Raw genomic sequence first — 20,086 nt, 5'->3', positions numbered from 1 at the left:
GGTTTGGATTCACTAGAATTATGTGCAGTTGTAGTTCTCAAGTTTAACAACTTATTAGGGAGAACCATTCTTGACCTCTAGGAACAGCACATGATGTAATAATTGCTGTACCTGCCTCAGATCAATAAGCAAGCTTGAAATTATGGCTTTTTTCCATGGCAGACAAGTCTAATTAGGCAATCAAGCAATGGAGGTAGATGTGATTATCTTAAAATGCTCATGGGAGCTAATCGGTTGCTATTTTAAACCATCTGTATAGAAAGCAAACTGTGTATTAATTCCCGCTGAAGAGGATAGAACTGGAAGTATAGAGTACTTGTGAACAGAAAATTCCTGTAGTTTGTCACAAGAAGATATAATATTCTGTTTAACCCCAAACAATTATAATTTTGTCTTTGGTGGAATAGTAGTAGTGTAAATATTCAATAAACAGTTTATCATCAGTAAAATAAAAAAGGGAGGGGAGACCAATTAGATTTTGGATGACTGCCAGTGCAATACAATCTCCCCTCCCCTTCCCCAATTTTTGTATACTAAGAATGTTGCTCCCCCCACCCTGCATGCTTGACTTTTACAGAATGTGTCTGCACTCAATTAATGCTATGGCATTCATGTTCTAATTTATGCATTTTAATCATACAGAGAATAATTAATGTTATTAAAACAATAGGTCAAAGTGTAGGCTTAAAAAATGGGATTCAGAAAGTTTAACTGGGTTTTTATGCAAACTCAGGATCAGGGGAGGGTGGTGGCTCCAATTTCGATAGAAGGGAGATTCCGTTCTGGGTTTTAATCACAAGCAGCCAGAAGTCTAAGGGAGTGATCCAAGGTGCTGAACCCTATCCCCCAAATAGGTCCAGCACCTTGGAGAGCTCCTTTGGACTTCTGGTTGTGGCTAAAACCCAGAATGAAATCTCTGCCCCACCAAAAGTGGAGCTACCAGCCTCCCCTGCTCAGGATAACTCATTAAAAATAGTTTAGCTGTTTCATTAAATGAACAGGGTACCTATGTTTATGGGGCTCATGAATCAAGAGCTCCCAGATGCATCCACATCAAGGACAGCCCACGGCCAGTTGAAAAAGTTTGCATTTGGTTCCTATAACCTTTACATGACAGAACAGGTGGAAGAAGAAATCTTAATAACCCAAATTCCACAAATCCCAAGGAGCATTCCACTGTGCTACCCAATGCATGTTTACTCAGGAGTAAGTCCAACCATGTTCCATTGAGCTTACTCCCCAGTAAGTGTGCTTGGAGTACAGTCGTAGAGTTCTACAGATGTGGAAAGGGCTTCGGCAGAGTACGCAAAAATATGAGGTGATAAAGGATGCCATGTGACTTACTTGGGGCCAACTATACAGGAACCCACAAAGTTGACTTTGTTGTTCTCACAATCAGCAAGTGAGATGGCAACTTTTTGGTTTCAGCTGCCACTCTAGGCTACAAGGGCATTACATAATGGGATGCTCCCTTATTGAAAGAAACGATTTCTATAACAGAAGATGAAGATATGACATATGAGGGAGAAGGCTAGGCTAAGCCCGTTCACCCTGACATCTAGCTTTCACTGTTGTCCAGGGAATTATTTGTTTCTGTATGGATGAGCATTCAGTCATAGAGGCTGAAGTGGTACAGTCCAGACATGGAATTATGATCTTATCTACTACGGTTTGTCAGAACACTGTTCAGTTATTGTTGAATGTGATTTCAGAGTTTTGAAGAGTGACTTACACTCGACATCTTATATGTAAGCTGTTGCTTGCTTTTATTTATTGACCATTAGTTTTGGTTCTTTGTGTGTATGTTCTGCTGCTGCTGCTTTTATCTTGTGGTAAATGTGTTATTGGTTCTTATTTTTATTATCTTTATATTTTGTAAGTGCTTTGAATGGCTCCTTTTTTTAAGGGGAAAAGCGGGATATACATTTCTTAAATAAATAAAATAAATAAGCATAAAACAGTAATGATGTTTTATAGAGCAACCGCTCTAAGTGTGCTTTTAGAATGGTTTCAAAGCATCTAAGTCTGGCAAAGTGTTTACATTTTGGCAAAGGCATACTTTTCCCTTATGTGGATTCAGTTTTTTAGAGGATTGAGACTATATCATTCTCAAATCAGCCAGAAAGAGCCTTAGGGCGCAATCCTGTGGCCGCAAGATGATGGCTAGACAGCCATAGGATTGGTCAGTTCCCGGGACCTGTCCACGGAGCCCGTGCTCCGAGGTCAGTTCTCAGAGAGCTGACCTCCATCCCCTCCCACGCTACCCTGTAGGCAGCATGGATTGGTCCCGTGCTCCATGCTCGGAAGAGCAGCACGGGGGGGGGGGGAATGGGGCATTCCTGGGAGCAGGCCAGGGCAGGGAAGTCAGAAATCTGGTACGACACATCCTATGTGTCATCTGGCTGCCATTTCCCATGCTTCAAGGTCCCACAGCTAGACAGCTGAAATTAGCTGTCTTGCTGTGAAAGCAGGGCGGGGGGAGCAAGGAGGATATCCACTCCTCACCATTCCTCCTGCCCTGCACTGGATAGGTAGTCACCCCCAGGTTCAGAGGCAACCATCAATGCGAATAGGATTGCTCCCTTATTGTGCTAAGAAATACATAGGTATAATATTATTTTATATCTTGCACTTTTTCACAGAGCTGAGGATGGCATATATTTGTGGTTACAAGATGGTCTCCCATCCAGGCATAGTTGTAACCCCCCTAACCTCATTCTCAGGAATGGATCGCTTTGCCATTCCCTCACAATGACATATTGTTAATGCTCTTCTCACTGCCTGCTCTGTGCTGTATTCACTTAGAGCTTTTCTACACAAGGCCATTAATCTGCTGTATTTACTTTTGGTTTCATTGCAGAATTGAGATCTGAGCACTACATGAAGAACATTTCCTTTCCAGGTTTTCCACTACATAACCTCTAGGTGGCACTGTGGTATAGCAGATTAGTAGAAATACACAAGTCGAAAAAACATTTTCTTTTGCTTCCACAAATGATACCGTGTATTTTCTTCTCTAAAAAACCTTGCTGAGAGAGCTTTTTAAATACAGAAATGAAAGTGAAGGGTCACGATGACTTCTAAAGAACCAGTAAACAACCATGAGTAGGGAAGGATGAGTGCACAATAAATATTTCATGGAGAAAAGTTCTTACTCTGGATAGCCCCAATTTTCACTGAGAAGGTGGTTGTTCTTGTTAAGAACAGTTAATCACTGAGAAGGTGGTTGTTTTTTGTTAAGGACATACTAGAAAATCATAATTGCCCTAGAATGTACCTCAGCAGCTAAAATGTGTGAAATCACAACCTGCACACTGCATGGTGCCTTTGCACGATGTGCATGCACTTGCCTACGTATTTGCTGGAGACAAGATGCATCCACCCACCCAGTCAGGAATTAGCTTCCCTGAGGAAGGTGCTGAACCCTGAAAAATGACAACACCAGCAACTCACACTAATAACATTTTAACAAGGCATCCCCCAAAGGCAGAAAACAAAGAGAAAATAAGGACAGTGATCTATCAGAGACAGGTGCCAGAAAACAGGAGCTGTTCCTGGTTGGAACATGTGAAAGGATCATATTTGTTTTGATCATGGTAAATATTTTAATACTGACCTTCAGTCACATTTTGAGGATGGTTCACAAAAAGAATAAAACAATGTAAAATGTAAATAAACAAAACAATTTAAAAAGTTAAAAGCCACATAATTATAAAAACAGCATATTTATTTATTTAACATATGTCACATTCACATTGCATTACAATAAAAACATGGAGCATAATAAATATGAAATGTAAAATATAAAATATAAAATATAGACAGGAAAATTAAAAATGTATGTCTAGGTTACAGATATAGGTGTGTGTGTTTTTTACTTCAGTTGTCACAGCCAGGAAATCAGCAAAGTCTCCATTGTAGGCTTGGTTTTGACACTCTGTCACTATATGTTGGCGAGTTTGTTTTTCAGCCCCACAATCACAATTTGATGATGTTATCTTGCCCCATTTATAAAGGGCATCTGCACATCTACCATGACCCATGTGAATTCGGTTCAAGGTTGTCCATATCACACAGGGCTGGTCAAATCCAGGTGGTTTCTCCAAGATGCAGGGCAAGCTTCGGCATTGTGGAGGGCAGTTTTCTAGCCAATGTTGTTTCCATGTGTTGTGGATATTGAAATCATCTTCTAGAAGAGCTTTAGTGGTAGAAATGGCTGGATGTCTCGATCTTAGCCTGTTTCACTCCAAATAGGTTACATCATTTAATATTGGTAGCTGGAGATTGTCAATAATCTTCTGATCTTCTTGAAGAAGGGCGCTCTTTCATCTTGCATCCGGAGGTGGTATATGGCTCAAAACAGGCAGGGAGTATGTGGGAGTAGGTCGTATCGTCCCACTAACAATGCTAATTGACTCATGCAATTGTGTATTGATCTTTTTCATGTGCAGACTATTAAGTAAGGATGTACGAAAGTCACTTACCTGGTCCCGCAGCTTGCTTCGCGGTGGGGGGGATGTGCTTCGGTTCTCCCCCTGAAGTTCAGACTGGGGGGGGAGGTGCCCTGCCTCGCCCAGCCGAAATTCAGGCCGGGGAGAAGTGCCCCATCTCCCCGGCCGCGAAATAAAAAAGTGAATGTAAAACACACACACACACACACACGTGATAGGCTACATAACGATTTACATAGCCTATCACGGCTAGATTTCCAAAGTCAGCCATGATAGGCTACGTAAATCGTTACGTAGCCTATCACGGGTGACTTTGAAAAAAAAAAGCGCATACGCAAATGGCGGCACCCATGGGCACCGCCATTTGCGTTCCTTATTTGGGCCCGGGTAGTCTACATAAAGATTTACGTAGACTACAGTGAAAATAAGGGCAATGCAAATAGCGTTGCCCTTATTTTCGCCGTAGTCTACGTAAATCTTTACATAGACTACCCAGGCCCAAATAAGGAACGCAAATGGCAGCGCTGCCATTTGCGTACGCGCTTTCCCCCCCCCAAAGTCACCCGTGATAGGCTACATAACGATTTACGTAGCCTATCATGGCTGACTTTGGAAATCTAGCCGTGATAGGCTACGTAAATCGTTACGTAGCCTATCACGTGTGTGTGTTGTTGTTTTTTTTACATTCACTTTGTAATGGCGGCGGTGCCAGCCGGTCAGAAGACCGGCCGCCGCCCCCGCCCCTGCCGAACCGCTGCCGAACCGCCGCCGGGACCCGCCACCAAGAGGGACATTCGAGGGAGGTAAGTCCCATCCCAGGGGGGCGGGGGGGCGGAGAATTTCACCACCAATTTCGGGGGGCCGAATGCGTTGGCATTCGGCCTCCCCGAGATTCGTGGAGAAATTCTCCGCCATCCCTACACTGGGGCACAGTACTCTGCTGCTGAGTAAACCAGACTGAGTGCGGTCGTTCTTAGTGTATCCACTGTCGAGCCCCAGCTAGTGCCACATAGTTTGTGTAGAATGTTATTTCTGCTTCTCAGTTTGGCAGCAGTCTTCATCAGGTGTTCTTTATAGGGAAGTGTCCTATCCAGGGTGACCCCAAGATATTTGGGATGCATATTATAATTGAGCCGGTTTCCCTTAAATTAAATGTTGAGCTCTCTGCCTGCTGATCTATTACAAAGGTGGAAGCATGTTACTTCCGTCTTTGTTGGATTGGGCTGTAACCTCCACTTATGAAAATATTTATCCGGTATGTCTAGATCGGAAGTAAGGACATCTTCAGTTGTCTCAAAGGATTTATGTTGTGTGGCTATAGCCCAATCATCTGCGTAGCCAAACTTCCTAGACTTTGTGTGTGGTATATCAGCTATGTATAGATTGAAAAGGAGAGGTGCAAGAACCAAGCCTTGTGGTAGTCCATTGTTTAAAATTTTAGGGACGCTGGTATGCTCTCCTATAGTCACAGAGAAAGTTCTTCCAGCAAGCATATTATCAATAAGTCGGGTAATTTTTCGACATGAGGTTACTTGTATACATTTATAAAGTAGTCCATGTCTCTACACTGTATCATATGCTGCACTTAAATCTATGAAGGCAATTGACGTTTTTTGCTTCGCCTGATATCCTGCTTCTATATAGGTTGTTAGTGAAAGCACTTGGTCAGCGCAGCTTACGGATGTACGAAAGTCACTTACCTTTTCGCAGGGGTGCTTCGTGGTGGGGGGGAGGCGCTTTGCTTCTCCCCCCGAAGTTCAGGTGAGGGGGGGAGCCATCCCGCCTCACCCGGCCGAAATTCAGGCCGGGGGGGAGGCTTCCCGCCTCGCCCATCCGAAATTCAGGCCGGGGAGAAGCGCCCCGTCTCCCCGGCCGCGAAACAAAGTGTAAAAAAAAACAAAAAACCCCGTGATAGGCTACATAACAATTAACGTAGCCTATCACGGCTAGATTTCCAAAGTCAGCCGTGATAGGCTACGTAAATCGTTACGTAGCCTATCACAGGTGACTTTGAGAAAAAAAAAAGCGCGTACGCAAATGGCGGCGGCCTATGGGCGCCGCCATTTGCGTTCCTTATTTGGTCCCGATAGTCTATGTAAAGATTTACGTAGACTACACTGTAGTCTACGTAAATCTTTACGTAGACTACTGGGACCAAATAAGGAACGCAAATGGCGGCGCCCATAGGCCACCGCCATTTGCGTATGCACTTTTTTTTTTTTCCAAAGTCACCCGTGATAGGCTACGTAACGATTTACGTAGCCTATCACGGCTGACTTTGGAAATCTAGCCGTGATAGGCTACGTTAATCGTTACGTAGCCTATCACGGGTTCTTTTTTTTTTTAACACTTTACCTTGTAATGGCAGCGGTGGCAGCCAGTCAGAAGACCGGCTGCCGCCCCCGCCCCCGCCAAAAGGCCGACGAACCGCTGCTGGGACCCGCCGCCGGGAGGGACATTCGCCAAAGGTAAGTCCCATCCCGGGGGGGGCGGGGGGCAGAGAATTTCACTGCCTATTTTGGGGGGCCGAATGCGTTGGCGCTCGGCCCCCTGAAGATTCGGGAGAAATTCTCTGCCATCCTTAGCGCAGCTTCATGCGGGGCGAAATCCAGCTTGTTCCACTGAAATTATCTGGAGTATCTTCTGGCTGATTCTATTATGTAGAAGCCTTTCAAGAAGCTTATAGACAGTGCTTAGTAGTGCGACTGGTCGGTAGTTCTTTGGTTGGTCATTTGTTTTTCCCGGTTTGAGTATTGCGATGATTTTTGCTTGCTTCATCTTGTGTGGTATTATACCTGTTTCCATAATATCCAAAAAGAATTCTGCCAACCATCTTTTTGCATATTTTCCACAGTGCAGGAGGAATTCAGGATGTATACCATCATTTCCAGGTGCCTTGCCAGCTTTTATGTCCTTGAGTGCGTTTATAATTTCAAAGGGGGGGAAAGGGCATGATTATTCAGATTGTTCAGGACAAGTAGTTTTGAAAACACTTTGTTTTTGTCTAATTTGTCTTGTATGGACTTTGTCCCTTATAGCTTTAGATGTAGACAATATATGTGCTGCGATCTTATTGGCTGAGATGTGTGTCTTATCATTTATTTTCTTCTTGCTTCCTCCTAATTTCTGTAGCAATGACCATGCTTCTCTACTAGATGTTTTAAAACTGAGTGATTCAACGGTCTCCATCCATTTCTCTCGTCGTGCTATATCGAGGCTATGTAACAAATCATCTGCAATATCATGGTCTCCATTTTAAAAAAATTCTTGATACAGGTTCTCGCAGGTATCATTCCACCTTGGAATATATTGCTTGCAATATCCTCTAGGAATAGCCTATTTATTTATTTATTTATTTATTTCATATAAATGCGCCTGTAAGTCTCTCATAATTGTTGGGTTTGGGAGAGATCCAGCCCAAGCATTTGTCTAGATTTTCAGTAAAGACATCCCATTTCGCCTTCTTGAAATTCCACCTTGGGCGGGAAAAAGATGACACCAGAGGTATACTTGTGCCAATTTCAATTAGGATTGGGCGGTGCTGGCTATGGGGGAAGTCTGCTAGTACCAGTCGAGAGGTTTTCACCAGCAGTTTTTCCTTGTTGGTGGTAACAAAACACAAGTCAGGGTTGTATTCCTTTCTCCAAGTTGCCGACTTATATGTTCCTCTGTCCATTGCATCGAATATCAAATACAAGCTGTTATCATCTGCCCAATTTACAAGTGCCTCACCATTTTTGTCAGTTTCACTGTACTTCCACTGAGTATGATGATTATTAAAAGCAGCATAAAATAGTCAGCAGGATTAAAATGGCACATTAAAAGCTCAGGAAAATAAAAAGGTCTTTGCCTGGCACCAAAAGGGCAATAAAATAGGCACCAGCTGCACCTGTCTGAGGAAATCATTCTGCAACTGGGATGCCACCACAGAGGAGTCCCTGTCTCTGGTAGACACCTGCCTCACCTCAGGAGGAATCAGAAACTTCTGCAATTATGGTGTTATGTAACAGCATACCTGCCTCCCATGCACCATTATGTCTTTTAAAAGATGTTGCAGGAATAAAGCCGCAGAGAAATGAATAGCACTATTGATGGAACCAATGGAACCAATTACCTAGGGAGGTGGTGGCCTCTCTCACACTGGAGACATTCAAGATGAAGTTGGACAGCCATCTGTCAGGGATGCTCTGACTTGGATTCCTGCATTGAGCAGGGGGTTGGACTCGATGGCCTTGTAGGCCCCTTCCAACCCTACTATTCTATGATGGCTGCATAGACCTTTCATAATGAAAACTGTGTAAGACAAGCATTCCTCCACCTGAACAAATAGTGCCTGAATCATCATGTCCTATAACATTATTATAAATGATATATCTATAAATGAAGGGGTTTGGGAGTGTCATCAGTATGCTGATGGCACCCAACTCTTATTTCCCCATTTCAGCAGACTCCAGTGAACTGTGGAGGTACCAAATCAACACCTGCAATCACTAATGGGCTGGATGAAGACCAACAAACTGAAGCTCAATTATTATTAGGCCAAGACGCTGTTGATGGGCAGTTTGCCTGTGCTGGTAGATGGCAGTCGATGTGTTTTGGATGGGGTTGCACTCCTTACGAAGTACCAGGTTCATAGTCTGGGGTGCTAGTTAATCTGGCTCTGTCTTTGGAGCCCAAGTAGCCATGATGGCAGAAAGCACTTTCTACCAGCTAAGGCCATTATGCCAGCTATGGCCTCTCCTGGGCAGGGTAGTGTGGTTACAGGCATTCATGGTCTAGTACCACCCCGTTTGGATTACTGCAAAGTGTCATATGTGGGGTTGCCCTTGAAAACAGTTTATGCATTATGTATTAGGACATTTATATCCCACCTTGCTTCCATTGTGGAACTCAAGGTGGCTACATGTGGTTCCCAGGTGGTCTCCCCTCCAAGCACCTACCAGACCCAGACCTGCTTACCTTCAGCAAGGTGGCTGATTCATGTGCCTTCAGACCATGCTGTGGGATCAGGAACTGTAGTTAGGACAAAATATAGAGTATTGACTGGGGACAGGTTTATGGAACTGGCTCACAGTTTATTTCCAAACCCAAGCCTAGGTGCAATCCTATGCATATCTACTCAGAAATAAGTCCTGCATTGAGCAAGGGGTTGGACTGGATAGTCTAAAGGGCCCCTTCCAACTCTAGGATTCTACAATTCTAGGTCTGGTTGTCTCTTAAGTGCTGCTTTTAACCTAATTTGTATCACCTCTCAGCTGCTCTGTTTTCACTCTGGCATTTGTATGTATTATTGTTGTGCTTTAAAAACATGGATTTGGCACTGTGAGGAGTTTTTCCCCTGACAGAGCTGGGTAGAAATGTTTAAAATATAAAACCACAATGAAATTAAATATATTGACACAATCCAGAAAAAGATAGTTTTAACTAAGTTGCATTGAAAGCAACAGAAACACTGTTCACTCATGATTAAGACCCTCCATTGATTTCAGTTGAATTTACAGGGCTGTGTACAGTATCTCTACATAGATGTAAATCCCACTGAGTTCAATGAGCTTACACCCAGATAAGTGTACATAGAATTGCAGCCACTGGCATGACTAATTTTGCTGAATTGTACTCATTAATTTTAAATTCTGTTATCGATTAAATAAGAATGTGCACTTCCAGCTTATGCCAGTCTCATATCTTAGCAGAATTACTAGTGCTGCATCCATTTTCTCTTGCAACAAGGAGTCCATCTCTTAATTTTGTGCTTTGTGGCTTGTTTCATCTGGGCATCCAGGAATTCCCTTGCTGTTGTTCTTTTTTAAAATCAATGTCTAGTGCATGATTGCTAAAAGCAAGGATATGCAAAATGGTCATTGGCAAGAGTAACAGAGCTGTGACCATTCCTGAGAGGGTGAGTTTATGCCCTCAGCACATTCACACCCATTCATTTTACTGCTTTTAACTGTACTGCATGCTGATAATAGGATTAGAGGCCATAATCATCGTACTGTAACATCTTGTCATTATAATGTTTCTCTTGCTGTGTACTTGTACTTTTGCACTGTTGAGTGCAGTGTTTAACTACAGCTGAAGGAGTGATTAGTCCATAGGGTAAATGTTTCTTTAATCTGCCTGCAAAGACTTATGTCCAGTAAAAGCTCACATCAGTTGCAAAAGATCAAAGACCTACCTGAAAAGCATTTTCATATTGCTACAGTGAATTTTCAGAGCTGTGTGAGTCATCCATCTACCTTGAGCTGTTGAACTTGCTCGGCTGTTTTGAGAGTTCTTACTGCAGACCAGGGCTGTCCCAAGACAGTTTGCTGCATCAGGCAAAATGCCACTATCCCTCCGCAAGTCGAGGTGCATAGTAGCCAAAGCTAGCCGAGTTATTTTGGCACCTGGGACAGCAATCCTACAACTGTATTTCCCTGGGAGTAAAAATACAGTAACAACAACAACATAATCAGCAATTTGCTGCCTTTTTGTGACACCCCAAATCAGCTGCCTGAGGCGTCTGCCTCACCCTGCCTAATGGCAGCACCGACCTTCAATGAAATGAGATATTGTGGTGAGGAAAAAAATCAGCAATACTGTTCGTAACCAAGTCTCATCTGCCTTTGCCCTTGTAGGATTTTGCTGAAAAGGAGAAGGCAGCAGCAAAGGCTCTGGAGGATGTGAAGGCCAACTTCTACTGTGAATTATGTGACAAGCAGTACCATAAACACCATGAGTTTGACAACCACATCAATTCTTATGATCATGCTCACAAGCAGGTAAGCCTAAAAAGTCACACAAGAATATTTTGGTGAGTTGCATTAGTCCTGGGCCCTGTTTCCATGACAGTGGAAGGAGAAGGGAGGAGTGGCTCACCCGCATTTTTGTAGGAGCCACTTTTGGTCCAGACAGGGCTTCACGAGGGTGTTCATCGCACCATTCTAAGTGGCTTCACATAATTTACTTCTGGGGGGGGGGGCTGGAATGAATGTCATCTGAATGGCAGGGGCTGCTCACCCAATAAGAGAGGCTCCCCCCACAGCTCCATACGGAAGGCATGAAGTAGTTACCTCCTCCTCTTGTGCGCATTTGTAAGACAAGCCTCCCAATGAGCCCCAAGCCTCACTGAACACAATGGGGGTTACTTCTGAGCAGACGCTATTTGGTTTGTGCTGGGAAACACAGGGACAGGAAACACCCCTTGACTAGGGTGAAAGGCACACCCCTGGGCAGGGCTAGCCTACCCAAGAGCAAAACAGGGGTTGGGGCACATAGCAACTGCACTGGGGAAAACCTGACTTAAGGAAAAGAATCAGACTTCAAGCAGTCTCAGGAAATCTGGTTTTCCCTGATAAGCTCCAGGGTGGCTGCTGGGTGGCCATGACGTCATCTATCCCTTATGTACGCTGCCTTAAGTTCCTTAAAAGTAGCGGGGGAGGCGGGATATGAATGTAATAAATAAATAAATAAATACACAGCCAGCTTGGAGTAAATTGCTCGTGGAGACACTCACACACACACCCTGGTGAATCAGCACTGCAATATGGGTTGTGGTTGGTTGTGTGATTGAATTAACTTACCATGCTTGTAGTAAGGTTCCTGGAGAAATCCACAGTGGATTCAAAAGAGTTCATTTCACTTACTATATTTCTATACTGCCCCATAGCTGAAACTCTCTGGATGGTTCACAGAAATTAAAAACTATTAAAATACATTATATAAAATATAAAAACTAGTCACATAATGGCATAAAACAAATAACATACACAACAACATATATCTGAAACAATTTAAAACAATCAGCCAGAGACAATCAAGAGACTCATTATACACTGCCAAACGCCTGAGAGAAGAGGGCAGTTTTTCTGTGAATCCAGCCTGTGGATTCCACAGCAGACCAGCTTTTTCTGAATCGTGCAGACTTGTGGGCCATTTTTTAATGGGGGGGGAGCTGTTGTTGCAGAAATGCACACTTGTGAATGCATGTTTGCAAACAGGAATGAAATCCTCATTCATGTCTTAGAAAATCCAGTTCCGCCGATGCCATGAGCAGACGATGAAACAAAAGATACCTGACAGTCTGAAAAACACAGATGGAATGGATTTCACCAAATCTGTGCATCCCTAGCTTGTAGGTGGGGATGTACAGATGGTGTTCCATCTGTGTTTCATGGATTTTCTAGGGTTGTCAGAGAATTTCTCCACGAATCTCGGGGAGGCTGAATGCCAGCGCATTCGGCCCCCCGAAATTGGTGGAGAAACGGTCTGCCACCACCCCCGCCACCCCGGGATGGGACTTACCTTGTGCAAATGTCCCTGGCGGCGGCGGCGGCTCCGGCGGCGGTTCGGCAGCGGTTTGGTGGCGGTTCAGCGGCGGCTGCGGCGGCTGGTCTTCCAACCAGCTGCCGCCACCGCCATTTCCAAGTTTAAAAAAACACAAAAAACGTGATAGGCTACGTAAAGATTTATGTAGCCTATCACAGCTAGATTTTTAAAAAACACCGTGATAGGCTACATAAATCTTTACGTAGCCTATCACGGCTGAGTGAAGAAAAAAAAACCCGCGCGTAATATAGTGTTCCCCTTATTTTCGCCGTAGTCTACGTAAATGTTTACGTAGACTACACGTGCCAAAATAAGGAACACGGGTTTTTTTTTTTTTCACTCAGCCGTGATAGGCTACGTAAACATTTACGTAGCCTATCACAGCTGACTGCAGGGACGCAAACGGCGGCAGCTACAGCCGCCGCCATTTGCGTCCTGGCAGGATGGGATTCGCGGCCGGAGGGAAGGGGTGCCTCCCCCCCGGCCAGAATTTCAGGGGGGAGGAACAGGGTGCCTCCCCCCAGTCAGAATTTTGGGGGGGAGGGACAGGGCACCTCCCCCCCAGCCAGAATTTCAGGGGGAGGGACGGAGCGCCTCCCCCCCACCGCGAATCAACTTTTGGGTTCAGGTAAGTGACTTTCGTACATCCCTAGGATTTTCAGGCATCTTTTGTTCTGCAGTCCTCCCGTCGATGGGATTGGATTTTTTTTAGTTCCCAAATTTGCACGAAATTACTGTTGTGCAAATGTGCATCGCACAAATTTGCACGTGTGAAAATGTGCAAAATCCCTCCAAGTGTGCATTTTCACACTTTAGCTGATGGGGAAATGTGAATTTTTTGCTATTTAAAAAAGGATGTGCATGTTTTTCAATGACAACATTTGCGCAAAATTGAGAAAGTTAGAAAAATGGTCCGCAAGTTGGCAGAATCCACCCAAAAGGGGAAAAGCTGGTCCACTGTGGAATCCGCTGGTTGGATTAATCAAAATCCAAACTCATTTTGTTCTGTTGAGGATTTCTCTGACATCCCTCCTTGTAGGTAGTAGTGACTTGTGCCAGTGGTGGCAAGCTCAGGCACTCTCACATAAGGAATTGCACTTGGACCAATTCCAGGGCTGTGGCTCAGTGGTAGAGCACATGCTTTGCTTGCAGCAGGTCCCAGGTTCAATCCCCAGCATCTCCAGGTAGGGCTAGGAAATAATCCTGCCTGGAACCCTGAAGTAGCTGCCAGTCAGTGTCAACAATACTGGGCTAGATGGACCAGGGATTTGATTCAGTATAAGGCACCTTCCTATGTTCAATTCACATAACCAACTGAACAGTTTAGCATCACATGCGATTATTTTCTGGGATTAGCCAGGCTAACATGTGATATTTGCAGTTATTGTCACATAGGGCTGGTTTCCATGTAAACTTGCCTCCCCTTTTAACTTGTGTGTTTGTACACATGCAAAACTGTGTGATTCTTCCAGTACTACACAATGAACTCCTTGCTCAGTTACAAGAATGTAGGGATGTCCATCACTGGAAAATCCAGTTCTTTTTTGACTCGATGAAGTTCCATGGCATGTTTGGTTCTGTTCGCGAGCCAAGCTGTCAACTTCTCCCTGAACTCTGGGAGCTTCCTTTGTGAATTTTTTCACTTCAGGTTCTGCAATTTGTGTACATTTCTGAGCTATTTGCATGCATTTCTGAGCAATTTCCACAAATGACAGCTGGATTTGCATGAATTACAGCTGAATTTGTGTGAATTGCTCAGAAATTTGCACAAATTGCAGAACCTGTGGGTGAAAAATGTGCAAAATACCTAGAAGATGAACTGGCCACAACAAGAACCAAAATGAAGTCCAGGGGGCTGAACCTAGGAAAACGATGAGTGGAAAACTCCACCCCCAAATCGATTTCTCTGACATCCCTACAAGAATGGTGGCGCTATGCTAGTTTGGGTATATCTTGGGTGTAATTTCTTGTGTATATGTGAGTTTTGAGATCTTACCTACTCATGTAGTTCAGCTCCCAGCAGAAAGTCCATTCTCAGATTCAGGAACTGGGCACATTCTTCAAGGTCTTAACACGCCAGCAGCGTTTATTCCAACTGGACATGGCTGATAGAGGGCCAAACTAGAGACGATATTGATTGCGTCACTGCAGTTAATCTAAATGGCAGCTGCTGGAAAGGACTGTGCCTGACCAGGGACAGGACTGTGCAGTGCAAGTAATATGATCCCAATGGAATCCCCACCCCGCCGCCGTGCTATTCATTCTGAGACAGAAGCTTCTGCTGTTGCCACTGGGAGCTTCTCTCGGGGCAAATAGCAGCAGACCAGGGGATGGGGGGGGCATTTTCATCAGGACCACGGTGTGGGGGAGAGGGCTCACCCACCTCCCCACGTGCTGCGGTCCCAATACCACTCCCTCTGGTGGCTGCTGTTTAATTTTAAAGGTAGACACGTTAATTGCAGTCGTGCAATAAATAAATGTCATGTTGTCTTGGCCAAGAGAAAGACAAATGGGTGGCAAGAGACGCTGCTGGAGCGATTCAGGAGGACTGGGAAGTAGATTTCTTAAGATATACCCCCATATATCCCATAGTGGAAGGGCTGACTTTGGTGCAGGTCTGCGCAACTTGTGACTCACCAAGCCCCAAACGAACCAACAGCTGTGTGTGATGGATAAACTTTCTGGGGGTGGACAAAGCTGCTTCACTTGTGTAGCTTGCCTGCATCAGAGTAGCATACCGCATGCTCCATCATACCACCTTTTTCAATAGTGAATCAACTTTTGATTACAGGTTTCTAATGCTCATGATGAGGGCCAAGGCAGGAGAAAGCAGTGAATTTTACAAGTGTAGCTGTGGCTGTAATTTTGATCCACTGTTTCTCAGACAAAACTAGGTTAATCATGGTTTAAAGGGGGGAAATCAGCTACGGCTCATCCCCTCCCCACTCAATTAGTCCATAAAAGGCTTGTAATGATATAAAACAAAAATGGTTTCAGATCCAAAACATGGGAAACTAATCCTATAATCCCCCTTCCCTACACAAAAGGATTTCTTTCCAGCTTCAGCTGCTTTTTCTACTCATCAGAGTTGTTTCTGGACTCAGATCGATCCATTCCAAGCATCCTCACCCCACCCCACCATTCCTCTCTCTCTCTCTCTCTCTCAGACACACACACACACACAACTTGGGTTTTTCAGGCTTGGTGATTTATGCAAAACAGAAATGCCATTTTGATGCATCAGTCAGGGTTTTTTTGGCTGCTTTCCATCATAAAAGATCATGGTAAAAAGCAATAAAACTCTTCTTAATTTTAAAAACTAGATTTAGTGCTCTGGGAAAAAAATGACGGATTGGCAGTGGAAGGAACAAATGGCCTATATATTTTATCAAACAACATAAACCTCACATGGAAATGGGAGCACATGCTTCTAAAAATGCTGCCCTATGAGGTGCCGTAATGTCTCAATTAGCGCAGTCATAAAGGTGAGAGGATGAGTATCAAAAAGGCCCATTCAGTTCTCCACCTCTGCTAAGCTGACCCGCCAGGTACTAAAGGTGCTAATAATGTGATTTTTTTCCCCTGCCAGGAATGAGTCAGATATCTGTCCCAAGCTTTCAAATTTTGCTAGGTCACGTAAAAAAAAAGTCAAGCTTTCAGATAAGCTTTTTTTTTTTTTTTTTTGGTCTTATTATTAATCTATGTAAGCTGTTCTGAGGGCCTTCTTTGTCTGAAGAGTGGGGTAAAAATGCTATAAATAAATAAACAAACATCTAGGGTTGGCGGAGAATTTCTCCCCGAAACTTCGGGGGACCAAGCGCCAACGTGTTCGGCCCCCCGAACAAGTTTTGGGGAGAAATTCTCTGCACCCCCCCCGCACCCCGCACCCCCCCCGGGACGGGACTTACCTTTGGCGAATGTCCCTCCCGGCGGCGGGTCCGGCCGGCGGTTCGGCAGGTGTTCGTCCGGGGCGGGAGTGGCAGCCGGTCTTTCGACCAGCTGCCGCCGCCGCCATTCCAAGAAAAGAAAAGAAAAAACGCCCCCGTGATAGGCTACGTGACAATTAACGTAGCCTATCACGGCTAGATTTGCAAAGTCAGCCGTGATAGGCTACGTCAATCGTCACGTAGCCTATCACAGGTGACTTAAAAAAAAAAAAAGCGCGTACGGATAATGGCGGCCCCCATAGGGAGCCGCCATTCCCGTTCCTTATTTGGTCTCTGTAGTCTACGTAAAAATTTACGTAGACTACAGCGAAAATAAGGGCAACGCTATTTGCGTTGCCCTTATTTTCGCCGTAGTCTACGTAAAGATTTACGTAGACTACAGCGACCAAATAAGGAACGCGAATGGCGGCTCCCTATGGGGGCCGCCATTTGCGTACGCGCTTTTTTTTTTTTTAAGTCACCCGTGATAGGCTACGTGACGATTAACGTAGCCTATCACGGCTGACTTTGCAGATCTAGCCGTGATAGGCTACGTTAATCATCACGTAGCCTATCACGGGGCATTTTTTTTTTTTTTAACTTTTTAGTTCGCGGCCGGACGAGGTGAGGCGCCTCCTCCCCGGCCTGAATTTCGGCTGGGCGAGGCAGGAAGCCTTCCCTGCCCGGCCTGAACTTCGTGGGGGGAGCAGCGAAGCGCCTCCCCCCCACCGCGAAAAGCTTCGAGGACAGGTAAGTGACTTTCATCCATCCCTACAAACATCTCTCATGCATGCACATCAGTGGAGGCTGGTGGCTCCGATGTCAGTGGGGAAGTGAATCTGCTTTGGGTTTTGGCCAGAACCAGTCAGAACTCTAAAGGAGTTGTCCAAGGTGCGAAGCACCTTCAGAGTTTTGACTGGTTCTGACTGAAATTCAGAAGATATTCACAACCCCACTGACATTGGAGCCACCAGCCTCCACTGACGCACATCATTTAATTTTGGGTTGAATCCAGGAACTGTCCCGGGCGGACAGAATGGTTCCACTCATGGAAGAGGCCTCCACTCATTTTTCAGAGATTCCCTCCCATCACATCCACCAGCTCACCCCATTCAACAGGGTCCCCCGACCCTCTGTGTAGCATTTTCAGGGGGCTGTAAGGGCTGCCGTGGGGAGGAGGGAGTGGGGAAGTCTGCTTCCACCAGCCCAGTTGCATGTGCCTAACTAGATCCAGCCCTGTATGTTTTTAGAACAGGCTGTCAATGAGCTAGGACTAACAGAGGGGACATGTTGTAGACAATGCAGATTATTCCTCCCTGAATGACCTGCAGCCCCAGAAATTCTTCCTTTCCACCCTAGCATGCCCAGGGGCCACAGAAGGCATTTCAAACCTGCCAGAGCAAAATACAACACACTAGAATTTTGTCCTGATGACTTCCAAGAGTGCTCCCTCCGGAAAGGCCAGGCTTCACCCACATCTCTCTCTCTCTCTCTCTGCTGGTCTATATAAGACAGACTTTACCAACCTGGTGCCCTCCAGATGTTTTGAATTTCAACTCCTGTGAGCCCCCACCAGCATGGCCAATGGTCAGGAATGCTGGGAACTGCAGTTCTAAAAAAAAAAATTGGAGGACACCTGGTCGGGGAAGGCTGATATAAGGCTTCAGTCAGCTGGAGCAACCCTAATAACTTTGCTCCACAGGGAGCTATTCACAGTCCTGGTTCTCAGCTGTCTGACTGGTATCTTGCCATACTTTGCCTGAATACCTCCCATGGGTCCCAGCAAGGAACAGGAAACTCATTGAGGGTTGTGGCTCCCCCTTGGAATATCCCTCCTGGTTCCTCTCTAGCTCATTACAAAGGCTGCTCTGCAAAACAATACCAGCTCATTCCCATATTGACACTGGTTTCCAGCAAAGAGCGATCTGCCTATGGGAGAACCAGGCATGCTTGAGCTCAGCACAATTCTCCAAGGAAAGGAAAGGTTCCTCCTGTGCAAGCACCGGGTCATTACTGACCCCTAGAGGGACACCACTTTCGCTGGCGTTTTCATGGCAGACTGTAGCGGGGTGGTTTGCCATTGCCTTCCCCAGTCATGACTACCTTTCCCCCAGCAAGCTGGGTACTCATTTTACCGACCTCAGAAGGATGGAAGGCTGAGTCGACCTGAGCCGGCTACCCAAGACCCAGCTTCTCATTCTTGTTCTCATTTGTGACCTGTTTTTCTGGTTTGTTCAAGTGGGGAAAGTGGGCATTTTGAATGGGAAAAGGGTGCATTTTTCAAAAACACACACTTCCCATCCCCCACATTGACAAGGCATGAAAGTCCACATTTTTAAAAGAGCACATTTTTTAAAATGCACATTCTTTGAATGTAAATGCAAGTTTGGGAATTTGAGAACATTTTTGGAGAACATGCGCTCCTGGTCATGTTTGGAGTTGCAAACGGAGCATTTTTGAGTGATTTACAAACTAAAACAAAATTCTTGTAGCTCCCCAGGGCAATCCAAATGGGTATTCTTGACCATTGTCCCTTGGCATTACCGCAAGGACAATCTACATTTCTGACTACCAGTAGGTGTCCTCCCTCCTTTTTCAGTTCAAGAAACACATGGGAACTTCTTAGCTGCAAAAGAGGCCTTTATTATGGTGTCCAAACCAGGTATACAGAGCTGTCCTCACATGTCTGGAGATCCCAGGAAAGGGTACAGGGCTGGTGATAATGCCCCCCACCACACACACACACACACACACACACAGTGGGGGGCTGCTAGAGAACTTGGAGTTGTAGCAGGAACTTCAGCACAATACAGTTATCTGAGGTAGGGATGTACGAATCCCTTACCTGGCTCTGCGCCAGGGCATCCGCAGAGGGGGGGAGGTGCTCCGTCCCTCTCCCCGGAATCCTCCCCAGCCGGCTCTGCTCCACGGCGGCTCCACGGAGCCGCTGGCTGGGGCTGGCTGCGGCTGGAGTTCCAGCCACGGCCGGGCTGCTGCAGCCGCAAATGGCGGCCGTCATAGCAGCCACCATTTGCGCCCTTGCAAGCAACTGTGATAGACTACGTAACTATTTATGTAGCCTATCACAGTAAAGGCAGCCACGCAAATGGAGCAGCGGCCGCCATTTGCGTGGCTGCCTTTACTGTGATAGGCTACGTAAATACTTACGTAGCCTATCACAGCAAAGAGCAGGGGCACAAATGGCGTAGTGGCCACCATTTGTGTCCCTGCTCTTTGCTGTGATAGGCTATGTAAATTCTTATGTAGCCTATCACGGCTGCAAGAATGCAAATGGCGGCTGCAGCCGGCTGGGAGACCAGCTGGAGCCGCCGCCGCCAGAACCACCGCCACCACCGCTGGAGCCGGAGCCACTGCCGCCGCATCCGCCCCATGTGAGTT

General features: G+C 45.6%; 1 protein-coding gene across 1 annotated transcript in view; it reads left to right on the top strand.

The window, feature by feature from the left end:
- Positions 1–20,086, top strand: part of ZNF804B (zinc finger protein 804B) — a 366,196-nt gene that overhangs the window by 302,701 nt on the left and 43,409 nt on the right. The window contains exon 2 of the mRNA XM_084860470.1: positions 11,072–11,215. Coding sequence (XP_084716596.1) covers positions 11,072–11,215 — 144 coding nt within the window. The remainder of the gene's footprint in view (positions 1–11,071; positions 11,216–20,086) is intronic.

Source organism: Heloderma suspectum, chromosome 5, assembly GCF_057233095.1.
Source record: "Heloderma suspectum isolate Gila_16-S chromosome 5, 16-S_ref, whole genome shotgun sequence".
Lineage (NCBI taxonomy): Eukaryota > Metazoa > Chordata > Lepidosauria > Squamata > Helodermatidae > Heloderma > Heloderma suspectum.
This window is presented reverse-complemented; position numbering and strand designations above follow the sequence as displayed.